The following is a 13,770-nucleotide window of genomic DNA, read 5'->3' as shown; positions in this document are numbered from 1 at the left end:
ATCCAGTCTAAAACATTGGATACGATATTGTGAGCATTTAGGTAGAATCTTTGCCTCGTCCTCATCCTTCCTAAATGGCATTGTAAACGCCCACATAAAGTAGTACATGCTATTGGAAGGCGGTACATAGTGGGGTTAGGCGCCTCTTGACCCATGGATTTACAACGGAGAACAGCTGAGAAGTCAGTAGGGCGAGCCCACCCCCTGCCCCTGAAGAAACGATAACGATAAGCCCCGCGGTGTTGCAGCAGAGTGACTCAGGAACCTTGGGAAATTTCTGAGCCATACCCCGCGTAGCCCTTTTTTGGGTATTGAGTCAAGTGCGCTCTCTTTGCTCAAAGGGGGAGAGAGGAAAAAATCCAAAAAACAACAACAACCAGACAAGGACCTTGATCCTACACCATTGGCAACAGATCACCTCTTGAGAGAAAGCATCAATTGATATCCAGTCTGCAGCAGAAGAAATCGAAATGGCTGGCGAACCTTCTGCTGAAAAGGCTGCTGCGGCGCCTACAGAGCAGCTTGAGAACCTGCAGCTCGACGAGGTGACGGGCGAGAAGGTACGTGCTGTGTTGTGTTGTGGCGGCTTCCTGCTCGCAGTGGCATGATTGGCACTGACTAGGTTTCTGCCGGATGTACAGGTCTCCAAGTCAGAGCTCAAGAGACGCCAGAAGCAGCGGCAGAGGGAAGAGGGGAAGGCCAAGAAGGCCGCCGCCGCCCCTCCCAAGGCGGCCTCCGCCTCCAAGAAGAAGGATGACGAGGAGGAGATGGACCCTCGCATGTACTACGAGAACCGATCCAAGGCCGTCAAGGCCCTCCTCGACTCCAACCAGCCTAACCCTTACCCGCACAAGTTCCACGTCACGTACGACGACAAGCAGTTCGTCAAGGACTACGAGCACCTCAAGTCGGGCGATGTCGACCGCACCAAGGAGCTCCGGATTGCTGGCAGGATCTACAGCCGGAGATCGCTCGGCAAGCTGATCTTCTACGACATCAAGACCTCCGCCGACACCATCTCTATCGGCACCAGCATCCAGATCGTGTGCCAGGCCGAGAACGTGCCAGAGGCCGTGAGCACCCCCTTCGAGAAGCAGCATGAGCACCTGCGGAGAGGCGACGTGATCGGTATCGTCGGCTACCCGGGCCGGACCGCGCCCAAGAAGCTCATCGAGCAGGGCAAGCAGGGCGAGCTGTCCATCTTCGCCTCCGAGGTCATCCTGCTGGCGCCCTCGCTGCACATGCTGCCCACCCAGCACTACGGCTTCAAGGACCACGAGCAGCGCTTCCGCCAGCGGTATCTGGATCTCCTGTTCAACGACGCCTCCCGCCAGACCATGTGGACCCGCTCCAAGATCATCCGCTACATCAGAGACTTCTTCAACGACCGCCGCTTCCTCGAGGTCGAGACCCCGATGATGACGGCCATCCCGGGTGGTGCCACCGCCCTGCCCTTCATAACACACCACAACGACCTGGACATGGACATGTACATGCGTATCGCGCCCGAGCTCTTCCTCAAGATGCTGATCGTCGGCCAGTTCGGCAAGGTCTTCGAGCTGGGCAAGAACTTCCGGAATGAGGGCATCGACTTGACGCACAACCCCGAGTTCACCTCGGTCGAGTTCTACTGGGCGTACGCCGACGTCTACGATGTCATGAACATCACCGAGGAGCTCGTCGCGGGCCTGGTCAAGTCCCTCACCGGCGGCTACAAGACCAAGTTCACCAACCAGCACGGCGAGACCTACGATGTCAACTGGGAGGCGCCCTGGCGACGTGTCGAGATGCTCCCCGAGCTGGAGCGCGTATGCGGCGAGAAGTTCCCTGCCTACGACGAGATGCACACCGAGGCCAGCGGCGAGTTCCTCAAGAAGATCCTCAAGAAGATGAACGTCGACTGCGCGCCGCCACTGACCAACGCCCGCATGCTCGACAAGCTGGTCGGCGAGTTCATCGAAGAGACGTGCGTCAACCCGACCTTCATCATGGAGCACCCCCAGATGATGTCCCCGCTGGCCAAGTACCACCGCGAAAAGAAGGGCCTGTGCGAGCGCTTCGAGGCCTTTGTCTGCAAGAAGGAGATCGCCAACGCCTACACCGAGTTGAACAACCCCTTCGACCAGCGCCTGCGCTTCGAGGAGCAGGCCCGCCAGAAGGCCCAGGGCGACGACGAGGCCCAGCCCGTCGACGAGAACTTCCTCAGCGCCCTCGAGTACGGCCTGCCTCCCACAGGCGGCTGGGGCCTGGGTATCGATCGCCTCGTCATGTTCCTGACCGACAACTACGCCATCAGGGAGGTCCAGGCCTTCCCCTTCATGCGCGATGACAAGGCCGGGGCGCCTACCAAGGAGAAGCTGGCTGCCGAGGTCGTCGGTGTGGAGCCTCTCCCTGTCGAGGGTATTGGTGAGTAATGCCAAAGGATGAGAGAGATGACACACCTTTATGACATGAACCAGACTGGCTGACTTATTCTTGTCTCACACAGCTCACAAATAGAAAGAAGGAAAAAATACAACAAATACAAGTGCGTTAGGTAGATTCTCAAGAGACGGCCCCGCATGGCCCTTGATTCAATCCGCCCCATCTGGCGGCCCCTCAGTGGGGATGGACACCTGGTGACTGGATGCATCCTTGCATAGAAGGGTTAGAACAGAGAGATGTAGTTCATCTGTCTGTCCTATCTGTCTGCATGTCTAGGCCATCATATACATACAATATATGTAGTATGCTCCCTCTGGAGCAGGCGGGGTTCTTCAAAGAGAACTGGACAGGACGGCAGTCGTCGTCCATCGATTCATGCGAGATACGAAATACAAGCCTTTTTAAGAAAAAAATAAGAAAAAAAGATATTCCTCGTTCTAACATCATGCTTACGAATCATATGCGTGCAATTCACCGTGATGCTCGCTCGATGCTGCCGATGAGTGTCGATACTAAGCATGTCTAGGTATCATTCCAAGGTCGGTCAATCACACCATTCCTTGTGGTCTTATTAATAGGAAAGCAGAGAAGAGGGCAACATTATTTATGTTTTTCTTTTAAAGAGGAGGAGCAGGAGGGATTGATAAGATGATAGGCCATCTCTATCTACTTGTGCTGCATGGTCTTGATCCTCCGCTGCAGCAGCGCAAGAGTCGACCTGGGGACCCTCAACCTCGATCCCAGCACCAGGGCACCCGTCAGCAGGGCCAGCGCGCCGGCCTGGTGAGTCGCTGCCAGGTGCGTGGGGACCATGTAGATCAGCGTGGAGATGCCCAGCGTGACCTGCAGGAACATGAGGTGCAGCAGGCCCATGGTGGCCTTCCTGGCATCCGGGGGCAGGACGGCCTTGACGCGGCCGGTGCGGCTGTACGCAAAGAAGGCGATCACGGAGGCGCACACGGTCATGGCCATGATGCGGTGGTCGAGCTGGACGAGGCTGGGGTTCTCGAGCATGTTGCGCCACCAGAGGTCGGAGCCGTCCTCCTTGCGGGCGTAGAAGCCGTCCCACAGCTCGGACTTGGGCGGGGTCAGGCCGAGGCCCATCATGGGGAACTCGTTGTAGATCAGGCCGGCGTCGAGGCCGGCGACGAGGGCGCCGGTCAGGACAGTCACGAAGATGAGCGCGGTGAGGGCGGTGGCGTAGCGCCGGAAGGGGGCGAGGGCGGGGCCGTAGAGGTTTTGGGCGAGCCTGGTGGCGGCGGCCGGGTCGGCAGAGAGGCGGCGGGCGCGCAGGATGGACAGGCCCGAGAGGAGCATCCAGCTGTAGCAGACGAAAGCGGTGCCCAGGTGGGTGGTCAGGCGGTACTGGGAGACGCGCGGGTGGGCGCCCTCGGCGAAGAGATCATCCTTGAGGCCCGAGGCGACCATCCACCAGCCGATGGCGCCCTGGAACCCGATGAGGCCGGAGATACCAACGAGGTTCCAGGCCATGCGCGACGAAACGCGGCGGCGGGCGATGAAGTAGACCGTGGGGATAACAAAGCTCAGGCCGATGACGCGCCCCCAGAGGCGGTGGGTCCACTCCATGAAGTAGATCTTCTTGAACTCGTCCAGATCCATGTGCGGGTTCAGCTTGACGTACTCGGGCGAGGCGCGGTATTTGGCGAATTCGGATTCCCAGTCCTCGGGGGACATGGGCGGCAGGGACCCGGTCACGGGGCGCCATTCGGTGATGCTGAGGCTGTTGGAAGGGGTGAAGAGGTCAGCATTGGCTTGTACATTTTCGTTTCTTCCTTTATTTCTGGGAAAAACATACCCAGACTCCGTCAGCCGTGTCAGGCCGCCAAAGACGACGATACCAAAGACACTGGCGGCGCTTCCGATCAACCAGTATGCCACCGTCTTGGAGCTGTTTTCCGGGAAAGAGCTGCTCTTTGCCTTCTGCCCTGCTCCAGAGGAGGAGGAGGAGGCATCTGAGTCGCCACTGAGTTTGGCATCGATTGTCGAGGCAGTGGCAGCCGTCTTGTTGCTTGTGCTACTGCTGAGACAGCGCGCGAGAGACGGAGAGGAGGCCGAGGACGAGAGTTTCCGTGACTGGCGTGCAGTGCGTGTCTTGGTCAGGGCAGACACAATGGAGAACCCTGGTGCCGACCTTCTCGACGTCGTCCTTGAGCACTGCCGACAGACAAAAGGCGACAAGTTTGCCGCAGTCGAGGTCGAGTATGCAAGAGGCGCTGATATTGGTCTTGATATCTGCGTTACCTGGCGGGCCAGCCTCTTGAAGGCGGCCCTGCCCACCATGGGCGCAGGCTGGAAGAAAGCCATGGGCCCCCACAGCGTCCACAAATATGTTGTGCTCAAAGCAAGGAATTGATCTGCGTGACAAAGGCCTGTGGTTATGTGTTGACAATATTGAGGTGTAGATCGAGCCGAGGAGTCGAGTGCAGGCGTGGGTGTGTATAAAAAGTCGAGCAGAGTGGTCTGCTCGTAATTCTTTTTCTGAGTCGATCAGGTCATAGACGCCTCGGTCGTCTTTTTTACGTATTGCCTGATAGGCTCTAACGACGCTTGTACGCTTAGTCCCTGAGAGCTATGGCAGGGGGTTATGCAGGGATCAGCCTAGATCCCTGCTACAACCCCTGTCCAAAATTTCCAACGTCTTCATTGGGGTACTGAGTTACTGGAGCCTTCTCTTCTGCTTGCTACTTACCGTCCAGGACCTATTTGACCCATGATACTGCTGTGGTTCTGGATGTACATGCATTATTTAGCATCCCTAAACCGACACGATCCCGTGCATAAATATGGTACGATTTGTTGCCCCGTTAGAATTCTTTGCCAGCTTGTCAACTTGCTGATAGTGAATGACCATACATAGATCGTTCATAAGAATGTGAAGAGTCCTCACAGGGTCGCCTTGGCTCTGTCCAGTCACCTTGACAATGGTACAACACGCATGTCTGCTGGCCGCCGCTGGCGTTCCCTTCTCACTTGTCGCCCGTCATCGTCAATCACCCCTCGAGGACGTCCGTCTGGGTGGTCCGTCTACCACGATGCTTGGAGCTCCGGCTGTACGACCCGCGTCGGTCAACGAGCATACAGCACCACTTCGGATATCAAGTCCAAATCTGAGCCAGATCCGCCGTCATCACCCTTGCACCTAGTTGAAGCAGAGCAGCACTCGGATTCAACACCTCCTCCAGAAAGCAAGTCTGAGCCTGAACCAGATGCGCCCTCGTTACCCATTCCGCTAGCTGAGGCGGAGCGTCTCAAAGATCCAGTAGTCTCCTCGGAAATGAGGTCTGACTCTGAGGCAGACACGCCAGCACCACCTGTGCAGCCAGCTGAAGCAGAGCCTCCTTTGGAAACGAGATCCGAACTCGAGCAAGATACGTCCTCAAAGTTGGTGCAAACAGTTGACGCGACGCCTGAGAAGCCTCCAAACCTCAAAGCCTCGATGCTGGGTCTATACGAACGTGTGGTCCAACACGGTCTGTTGCCCAAGGTTGTCGTCGAGTGCTCTCCAGGCAAGAGGAGCCCTATGGGGAAGATCTGGACCGCGACTATCTCTGTGGACGAGCTCGATGTGTCTGTTTCTGCACAAGGCACTAAGAGGCTCAACGCTGAGGCAGCAGCCGCCGTACGGGCTGATAGTATGATCAGCAGGCCCGAGACTCTGGCCAAGTTGCAGTCCCTACCGCGCATAAACATCAATCGTTCCAACGCCAAAGAAATAGCAGCGTCTTACTGTCAGGTGGTGGCTGGATCTGGCGGAGCCCGTCCGGGCAAGCTGGCCTCTGTCACCTCGCACGATGAAACCCAATGGGCCTTCACATCTCAGCTCGTATGCAGGGAAAAGCCCCTTGATCAACCCACGACTTTTGCGGCAAAATCAGTCGCTATCCAGGTCAGCCACTTGGCTGCAGCGCAGCGCGTCGCAACAGGCCACCCCGATCTCTATCCACCGGGTCTTGGGAATCCCTTTCAACCCAAAATCTTGCTCCAGAACACCCATGCCGACTTGTTCCGCCATTTTATCAAAAAAGCCCGCGCCTACCTCCTACACAAGACCTCAGGCGACACCGGTGCTTGCAAGGAGTCGTCTCTCGCTTCTTGTCTAAAAGATCTGCCTTTCCCTCCGCTCCATGCTCGTGCTCTCGTATTGGGCGCCATCACGGGCACCCTGGAGTCTGCCATTCTATATGTGGCACTCGAGCAACATGCGGCAAAACTTCCTAAACCCAAGACATCGGCGAAGACGGCAAATGGTGCGGCGAAGCCTTATAGATCCGTAGAAGGCGACCAGTCTGGCCTCATCTTGGCTTTTCAAAGTCTTCGGAACTTCATCAGAGTTGGGGCCGAAGTGGACCCGCAGACGTCCGTGTTCTTGCGTCAATACGACGTGAAGACTCTATCTTCAATCGATGCCTTTGCTTCAAAGATTGAGAACACTCTGATGGATGTCGGTCTCGTCGTGTACGAGAGACCGTTGTACGAGAGACCTACATCGAATCTATATCGAGTTCTTGCTGGTACCAATCTGAAATTGAGATACAGGCCTTATGGCGGCCAGTACAGCCGCAATATCACCGACCATCGTACGAGTTCGCACCTTCTCATATCGGCGCTCGGTCATAACATTGCCCAGAGCGGGCCCTGCTCCCTGATTGCGAACTCGGCGCTGGAATTGAGGATGGGTACGCGACGTGTGCTGGAAGCATCACCCTCGGACAGGTTCTCACTTTCCTCATCGACACTGAAGCAGAAGCTGGCCATGTTCGGACCTCTGTTTGTCTTCGGTGGGAGACTAAAGGGTCGGAAAGGCGATGACGGGGGCGGCGGGAATATCTTGGCCCGATACTTCAACCCTGTGTCGACAACCCGGGCTGTCCTTTTCAGCAACAAGCTTTCGCTCCCAGAGGCAGCGGGACTGGCGGACGAATCCTCCTCTGAGTATTCCCGACTCGTGATCAATGAGTGGCTCCCCGTCCTTGTCAGGTCAGAAGCCACCAATCTCACCCATGAGGAGGCACGGGATCTACTCATCGAGGCACACGGTCTGCTTGGCCAAGCCATCGATAAGGCCATATTTGACTTCTTTTTAGATCATCAGACAAGCCTGCAGTTCTATATGCTGCTGAAGAGCTTACCGGCCAACCCCCAACTCGCACGATGAGTGCTTTTCTTTCGGATCGAAACTGTAATCCGATAGGGCGGCAATAGAACGTGAGGGAAGGTAGAGTGGGGAGATGAGCCACAGGAGTTCGGAGCATGGTGTTCCTGCGGCAAACTATAATGTTACATGAAGGGGCATTCCTGGTGTTCTACATCTTGTTGTAGAACTTTCTGTGCTGAGGCACACCTCTTGCTTTGTCTTCTGCTGTCTCGAGGCTGAGTATACCCTGTCACGGACAGCCTCATAGCGGACGTCGTGACGCTCTGAGTCATGGAAGCCTTCGGACTTGCAGGCACCTCTGTTGAAAATACAAGACACAACGGGATCTATATCGTCTCGTCAGAGGAAGCTCCACCGGGACGTTGGAAGTCAAAGACATGCTGTATTAGTAAACGTGTGTGGTGTATGAAAAGTGGATCAGCAGAGCCGAGAGAATATTCAGCTGGAGAGACTTAAAAGGTTGAAACTGTGCTCAACTAATGGGAACTAGGAAAGATACATATTTGATCCAAACAAAACAATTAAGTGCCGAACTAGGGCTTGAGCGCCGTCATACGCAGAGGACTCACATCCGGGGCCGTGGCGCGCCACGACCTGATGTGGTTATTGTTTTCAATATAAGCAGGAAAAAGAAAGCCCTCAAAAGAAAGATGGTAGAACAAGACCCATGATGTCTCAGAAATCATGGGATTTGTATTAGAACATAGAAAACCCTTTTTGTTGATACTCCCCTCATATATGAGAGGGTGTCTCAACATCAGCTCGAGAATGCACCTATGCAAACCGCGTCACACAACATTGTGCATTATATGCTGAATTCATATAATGCACGTGGAATCTTAGTCCCATAATGACAAGTCCACAAAGCTTATAAAGCGGCTCCCCCTCCACTCTTTCCAATTCTCCCCTTCGCTCGTCTTCCTGTATTGGATTCTCTCCACAAAGAAAGCGTCATAGAGTAAAAAGAGGGGTCTTGAGCCCCTCACCTCTGAGCTTGCATGTAATCAAAGCCCTACATGCCTCGCATACTGCATACAGCCTCAGACCCTTTCCTTTGGCTCGAGCGCCACTTACGATGCAAGTGCTGACAAGCGCTTGCCCAAGATTTCAAATACCATGTGTAAAGTGCTCTACGCTAAGCTGAGGAACGTGGTGGTACTTCCTTTGGAGCTGGGATCGGAAGTCTCTGCTAGGCAAGAGTAGCCGAAGCTTCGACTACCCCAAGAAGGCAATTCTCTCAACAAAAAAACAAGAGGCAAAGCATTGTTCTCATGCAGATGGCTACCAGCAGCACACTAGGATCATGAACTAGTCATCCAACAAACAGACGGGATATGAATGAGTTGAAATCCTACAAAGGGACTGTTCTACTGTACCCCCGCTTGTTTTCCCACTTTTTGGTAGGTCACACGAGCTGAGACCACCATCCCTACACGAATCCTCCAGCTGTGATCAGTAGTACCTGGTCTTTTCTCTCTCAGTGTCACCTTGTGCAGCATCGAGCCTTCGGGTACCGGCCATGGGCTCCCTACGCCTTGCACCACTACGGCACAAATGGTCATCAAAAGATGGATACTCTTACAGTATAAAACACTAATAATTGGTCAGAACAATCTGCAAGTAAGCTGCAGAGTACATGGTACATGAGAAGAAAACCCCTAGCCCCTTCCCCCCCTCTTTTTTTTTCTTTCTGTCTGCATCAAAAGAAAGCTCTGAAAGATGATTAATGGCATGTAAGACCGGCGTTTCTCGTGCTACCCCGTACTATAGACGTATGCAAGGGTTGCATGTGTGTTCCATAGTATGTATGTGATATATCTGAACCGCCAAAGTGCAGAGCACATGGCATGGTATGTCGTCTGTGTCATGCAGATTAGTAAGCACATGTTCATCTCAGCGTAGTACGGTACCATGCACGTGTTTCGGAAACATCTCCATTTAAGCGCGAGATCGATTGTGATTGTCAATGGCTGAGACAAGTTCGTTATATTATGCGAGTACATGTATGCTTTGCTTCCTCTTTTTTCTTCTCCTTCCCCCTTTTCTCTCGTGGGCTTTGGGGAAGGGGGGGAGGGCGTTCCTGGAAAATCGATCTGGAATGTGATGCTGGACGCTTCTGGCAATTAGTGGCTGGGGGATGGGGGATCGGGAAGACAAGGCTGAAGGCGGTGTGGAGTTTACAGCTCTGCGCGTTGCTTTTGGATTTAGTGCATGTACCCTCTACGGATCCGTTCGAACGAGCAAATTTACCTGATTCGTAGACGAACAGCAAGAGAGGATGATGGCACATGCAGCAGGAAGCGACGATGTCCACAACGGATGCGGCCTTGATTGAATTTCTCTTGATCTGCTGACACCGAAAAGTATGAAAAAAAGATAAAAAGGAAAGGAAAACACTGCTCAGTTTCAGAGACATAACCCCCCTGGCAGGTCTGTCCGTGTATCTACAGTACAAGAAGGCTGGAAGGGATCAGGCCTCGAAACCTCGCTCAGGACATCGAGACCAGGCGGGAAAGATCGGCAAGGCTCGCCAAGGTCGAGCCTGGCCAGTTCGGTGGGCAGGATCGTCCAAGGAGGGGCTCAATTTTACTCTAATGCATGTCGATAACAATTGTCTGCATGCTTTGCTGCATGCCCTAGAGGCCCACCCCCCTTCCCAGCAACACCACCGGGCTCGGCTGGACGATCTCACGCGATGCTTCCAATGATATCGAGCCACCGGCAGCTTGAGCTTGACCACATAGCCGATGGGCCGGCACGCTGGATACCTGCACAGAGAAAAACCACAGAGGGATAGAGTGAGGTAGATAGGAGGCTCATATCTTTTTTTCTTCTTTTTTACCAGCTACTGCACACGCCATAGTAGCACGAGACAGTACGTGTTGAAGTACACAGTTGATGTATCATGTCTTGGCTAGGCGACGGCCGAAGCGTGGTTGCCGCCAGCCATCATGCAAAACAAACTTCCTCCTTAAGCCAAGACGTAAGCCAAGCCCACCTGTGTGAAATCCTGCGATTCAATGGAAAGACAGCGAAAACCTTCGTCTTTGAGAGGGTGATGGAGACTTCTACAACCTAACCTAGCATGTACAAACAACCATGACACGAGCATGGTTTATTGTGCATGCAGGATCCAAGCTGGATCGCCACGGTGGGTCTATTGTTGCATTCCCATCCCCGTGCATGGCCTGACTGGAGCACTGGCCAAGACTTCTTGGTGGTTTTTTTGCTTTTGTTTCGACTTTTTGTCCCCCCCCCCCCCCTTTCTCGATAAAGGAGAGGGACAAGACGGGCAGGCCCGTGTCGCCTTGGTCTACTTGGCTTTGTTCCGTCCAACCCTGTGACCGTTTGTACTATTGTAAAGACAGGAAAAAAGGCGTCGAGACTAGAGAATGAGGCTGCCATAGTGAACGACTATAGAAGGGTAACTAAGGCGAATGGACACTGGCCTACCCGCGTGCGCCCGCTGAGGAGACACCGCGTTGGGCTCTTTTGTTGTAACGGCTTGAATGGGCCCCGGGGAATAACAGGGAACGAAAAATCCCCTTTCCTGAGTAAGTAGTGTGCTAATTAAGCCCTCCGCACCCCCCCCGGTTGCGGGCCTTTTTTCGCTCGCGTGAAAGCGTGAGTTTTAGTGCCCTTTCCTACAGTAGATACTGTACAATAGCACTATGAAACCGTTAGCACTCTTTTTGTCCTTCCCCCTCCAAGGTTGCTCTCGCCTCCCCACCTCCCCACACGCCGGATGCGCCAAGGATCAAAAGATGTGGCTCTCGTATCTTCACCACCCCGCGGGGCCCCAAGCAAAGGGTGGACCGTCATCAGCGAGCAGTACTCCCAGCAACACCTAGCAACCTTGGCTTGCTGCTGATCCCTGCTCTATTCGTCCTTGTCTCTTTTGTCCTTCGGTGATTAAGAAAGCGGTCACGAGTGGTTCCTTAGACGCAGACGGCTAGGTCTGACCAAACAGTTCCCGGGTCGAGCTCGAGGAGGGAGGCGAACATGGGGGCCCTTCCTAAGCTTGTTGGGCACCTGGATGGAAGAGAGATGGATGGCTGGATGCTTTGGATGCTGGATGCATGCTCGGATCCGGTTGAATTCGCTGCGGTCGGGGGGTTTATAAGCCGCACGCGCGCCCACCTCCCCAAGACAGTTCCGATAATGTCGTAACGCCCAAAAAAAAAAAAAAGAGAGCTGAGGTTCCTTTTTCTTCAGACTCGGATTGCATGTGATGATCTCGAAGCTGTAGTAGCAGAGTTCTTGCAAGAGATACACACATACACAGACAAAGACACACACACACACAATACAGAGACACACATCAACATCATGGCCGAGAAGTCAGCCGCCGGCGTCGCCGACGTATCTCATGATGAGAAGACCGCCATCGCCAGTCCAGATCTTGAAACACCTGGTCACCACAGAGCAGTCGCCCTCAACCTCGTCGAGAACCCGCTGAAGGTGAGTTTTTTGTCTTATCGACTCTAGACACTTTTGCCACTTGTAACAACATGTTGTGGCCTCGAGAGGAGTGATCCAAGTATTAACCTTTTGAGAATCACGTCTACAGCGGAGTACACCAGACAAAGTCGTCAGCGATGCCAGGGCCTTCGCCGAGTCGCATGGCATGAGCGAGCACGCCGAGCTGTTCGGCCGGGCCGCCCTCGTTGCCCGCGACCCACACCGTTTGGACTCGATCGCCAGCCTTGACGAACAGGAGCGCGCCGCGCTTGCCTACGAGAAGGACCACAAGTGGCATGGACCCACGATGCTCTGGTACTCCATCGCCCTCTGTGCCATCGGTGCGGCCACGCAGGGCTGGGACCAGACTGGTTCCAATGGCGCCAACCTGTCGTTTCCGGAGGAGTTCAACATTAATGGCACGGGGAAGGACGAGTGGATTGTGGGTCTTATCAACGCCATCATCTTCTTGACTGCCGGTCTCATGTTCGTACCCATATTTTGTTTCTCTTCGCCCCTCTCTCTTCCTCTCTTTACCTGTCGATAAATCTAGTGGTGTGTAGAGCTAACTGTGTGTCGCTTTTGATAGTGGTGCTTTCATTGTCGATCCTCTGAACCACTACCTGGGCCGAAGAGGTGAAATTTTCGTCACAGCCCTCTGTCTGACTGCCACTCCCATCGGTTCCGCTTTCGCAAAGTCCTGGCAGGGTCTGTTCGCTGCGCGTTTCGTTCTGGGAATTGGTATTGGTGCAAAGAATGCTACTGTACCCATCTACTCTGCTGAGATGGCTCCGGCTCGGATTCGAGGTGCCCTTGTCATGTTCTGGCAGCTTTGGGTTGTGATAGGTAAGTTTGTGCCTCAAACACATTGATTGTCTCTTTGGGTTTGTAGTCTCTTTAGCTTTTAGAACACCGCTGACTTGTTTCCTCGTTACGCCAAATAACAGGCATCTTCCTCGGCTTCTGCGCCAACGTCATCGTCAAGGACACCGGCAGAATTGCCTGGCGTCTCCAGCTCGGCTCCGCCTTCATCCCGTCCTTCATTCTCGCCTGCGGAATCTGGTTCTGCCCAGAGTCGCCCCGTTGGCTCATGAAGCATGGCCATCACGCAAAGGGCTTTAGATCGATGAACCGCCTCCGAGCGCATCCCATCATCGCCGCACGGGACTTCTACTACTCGTGGATCATCTATGAGGAGGAACTCAAGGAGGCACGTGGCGCCGGCTACTTCTCTCGTCTCAAGGACTGCTTCACTGTGCCTCGCATCAGGCGCGCAAACTATGGTGCCTCGACCGTCATGATTGCTCAGCAGATGTGTGGCATCAACAGTAAGTCTACCGTCCTCGCCCTCCACCATCGCGTGTATGGGTGGGAAAAAATGTGATGTTCAGACGTGCTCACGCTTCAACCCCACAGTCATCTCTTTCTACAGCTCGACCATCTTCGAAAATGTCGGCTACACGGCCACCCAGGCCCTGTACGCCTCTCTGGGCTACGGTGCCGTCCAGGTCGTGTTCACAATCCCTACACTGTTCCTCATCGACACCAAGGGCCGAAGGACCCTGACCTTGATTGTAAGTCTCAAAGCCCCCAAAACACGCTTATATGAACTACACAGCTCACACGTCTTGTTTCCTTCTCTGCGCAGACATTCCCACTCATGTGTATTTTCCTTTTGGCTGGCGGTCTCTCTCTCCTGAACACCACAG

At 54.2% G+C, this 13,770-nt stretch overlaps 5 protein-coding genes across 5 annotated transcripts; 4 read left to right on the top strand and 1 right to left on the bottom strand.

Moving 5' to 3' along the window:
• Nucleotides 1-470: 470 nt before the first annotated feature.
• Nucleotides 471-2,414, top strand: M406DRAFT_266655 (lysyl-tRNA synthetase; the record flags this gene model as incomplete). Its single annotated transcript, XM_040917815.1, has 2 exons — nt 471-560; nt 642-2,414. The coding sequence occupies 2 exons, from the start codon at nt 471-473 to the stop codon at nt 2,412-2,414; spliced, it is 1,863 nt and encodes a 620-aa protein (XP_040772370.1).
• A 629-nt stretch (nt 2,415-3,043) lies between these two features.
• Nucleotides 3,044-4,749, bottom strand: M406DRAFT_99778 (uncharacterized protein; the record flags this gene model as incomplete). The annotated part of the gene is made up of 3 exons (XM_040926470.1): nt 3,044-4,165; nt 4,241-4,373; nt 4,608-4,749. The coding sequence occupies 3 exons, from the start codon at nt 4,747-4,749 to the stop codon at nt 3,091-3,093; spliced, it is 1,350 nt and encodes a 449-aa protein (XP_040772369.1). The 3' UTR covers nt 3,044-3,090.
• Nucleotides 4,750-5,146: 397 nt separating this feature from the next.
• M406DRAFT_323845 (uncharacterized protein) lies at nt 5,147-5,938 on the top strand. Its single transcript, XM_040919822.1, has 2 exons — nt 5,147-5,231; nt 5,303-5,938. The coding sequence occupies exon 2, from the start codon at nt 5,367-5,369 to the stop codon at nt 5,586-5,588; it is 222 nt and encodes a 73-aa protein (XP_040772368.1). The 5' UTR covers nt 5,147-5,231; nt 5,303-5,366; the 3' UTR covers nt 5,589-5,938.
• Nucleotides 5,939-7,426: 1,488 nt separating this feature from the next.
• On the top strand, nt 7,427-8,110 carry M406DRAFT_357712 (uncharacterized protein). Its single transcript, XM_040923757.1, has one exon. It carries the CDS (start codon nt 7,871-7,873, stop codon nt 8,054-8,056), a length of 186 nt encoding a protein of 61 aa, XP_040772367.1. The 5' UTR covers nt 7,427-7,870; the 3' UTR covers nt 8,057-8,110.
• A 3,664-nt stretch (nt 8,111-11,774) lies between these two features.
• On the top strand, nt 11,775-13,765 carry M406DRAFT_357711 (MFS general substrate transporter). Its single transcript, XM_040923756.1, has 5 exons — nt 11,775-12,061; nt 12,171-12,547; nt 12,651-12,907; nt 13,009-13,389; nt 13,478-13,765. The coding sequence occupies exons 1-5, from the start codon at nt 11,930-11,932 to the stop codon at nt 13,759-13,761; spliced, it is 1,431 nt and encodes a 476-aa protein (XP_040772366.1). The 5' UTR covers nt 11,775-11,929; the 3' UTR covers nt 13,762-13,765.
• Nucleotides 13,766-13,770: the final 5 nt, after the last annotated feature.

Source organism: Cryphonectria parasitica (genome assembly GCF_011745365.1).
Source record: "Cryphonectria parasitica EP155 unplaced genomic scaffold M406scaffold_8, whole genome shotgun sequence".
Taxonomy (NCBI): Eukaryota; Fungi; Ascomycota; class Sordariomycetes; order Diaporthales; family Cryphonectriaceae; genus Cryphonectria; species Cryphonectria parasitica.
Note: the sequence above shows the minus strand (reverse complement) of the source record. Positions and strands in the feature narration are given on the sequence as shown.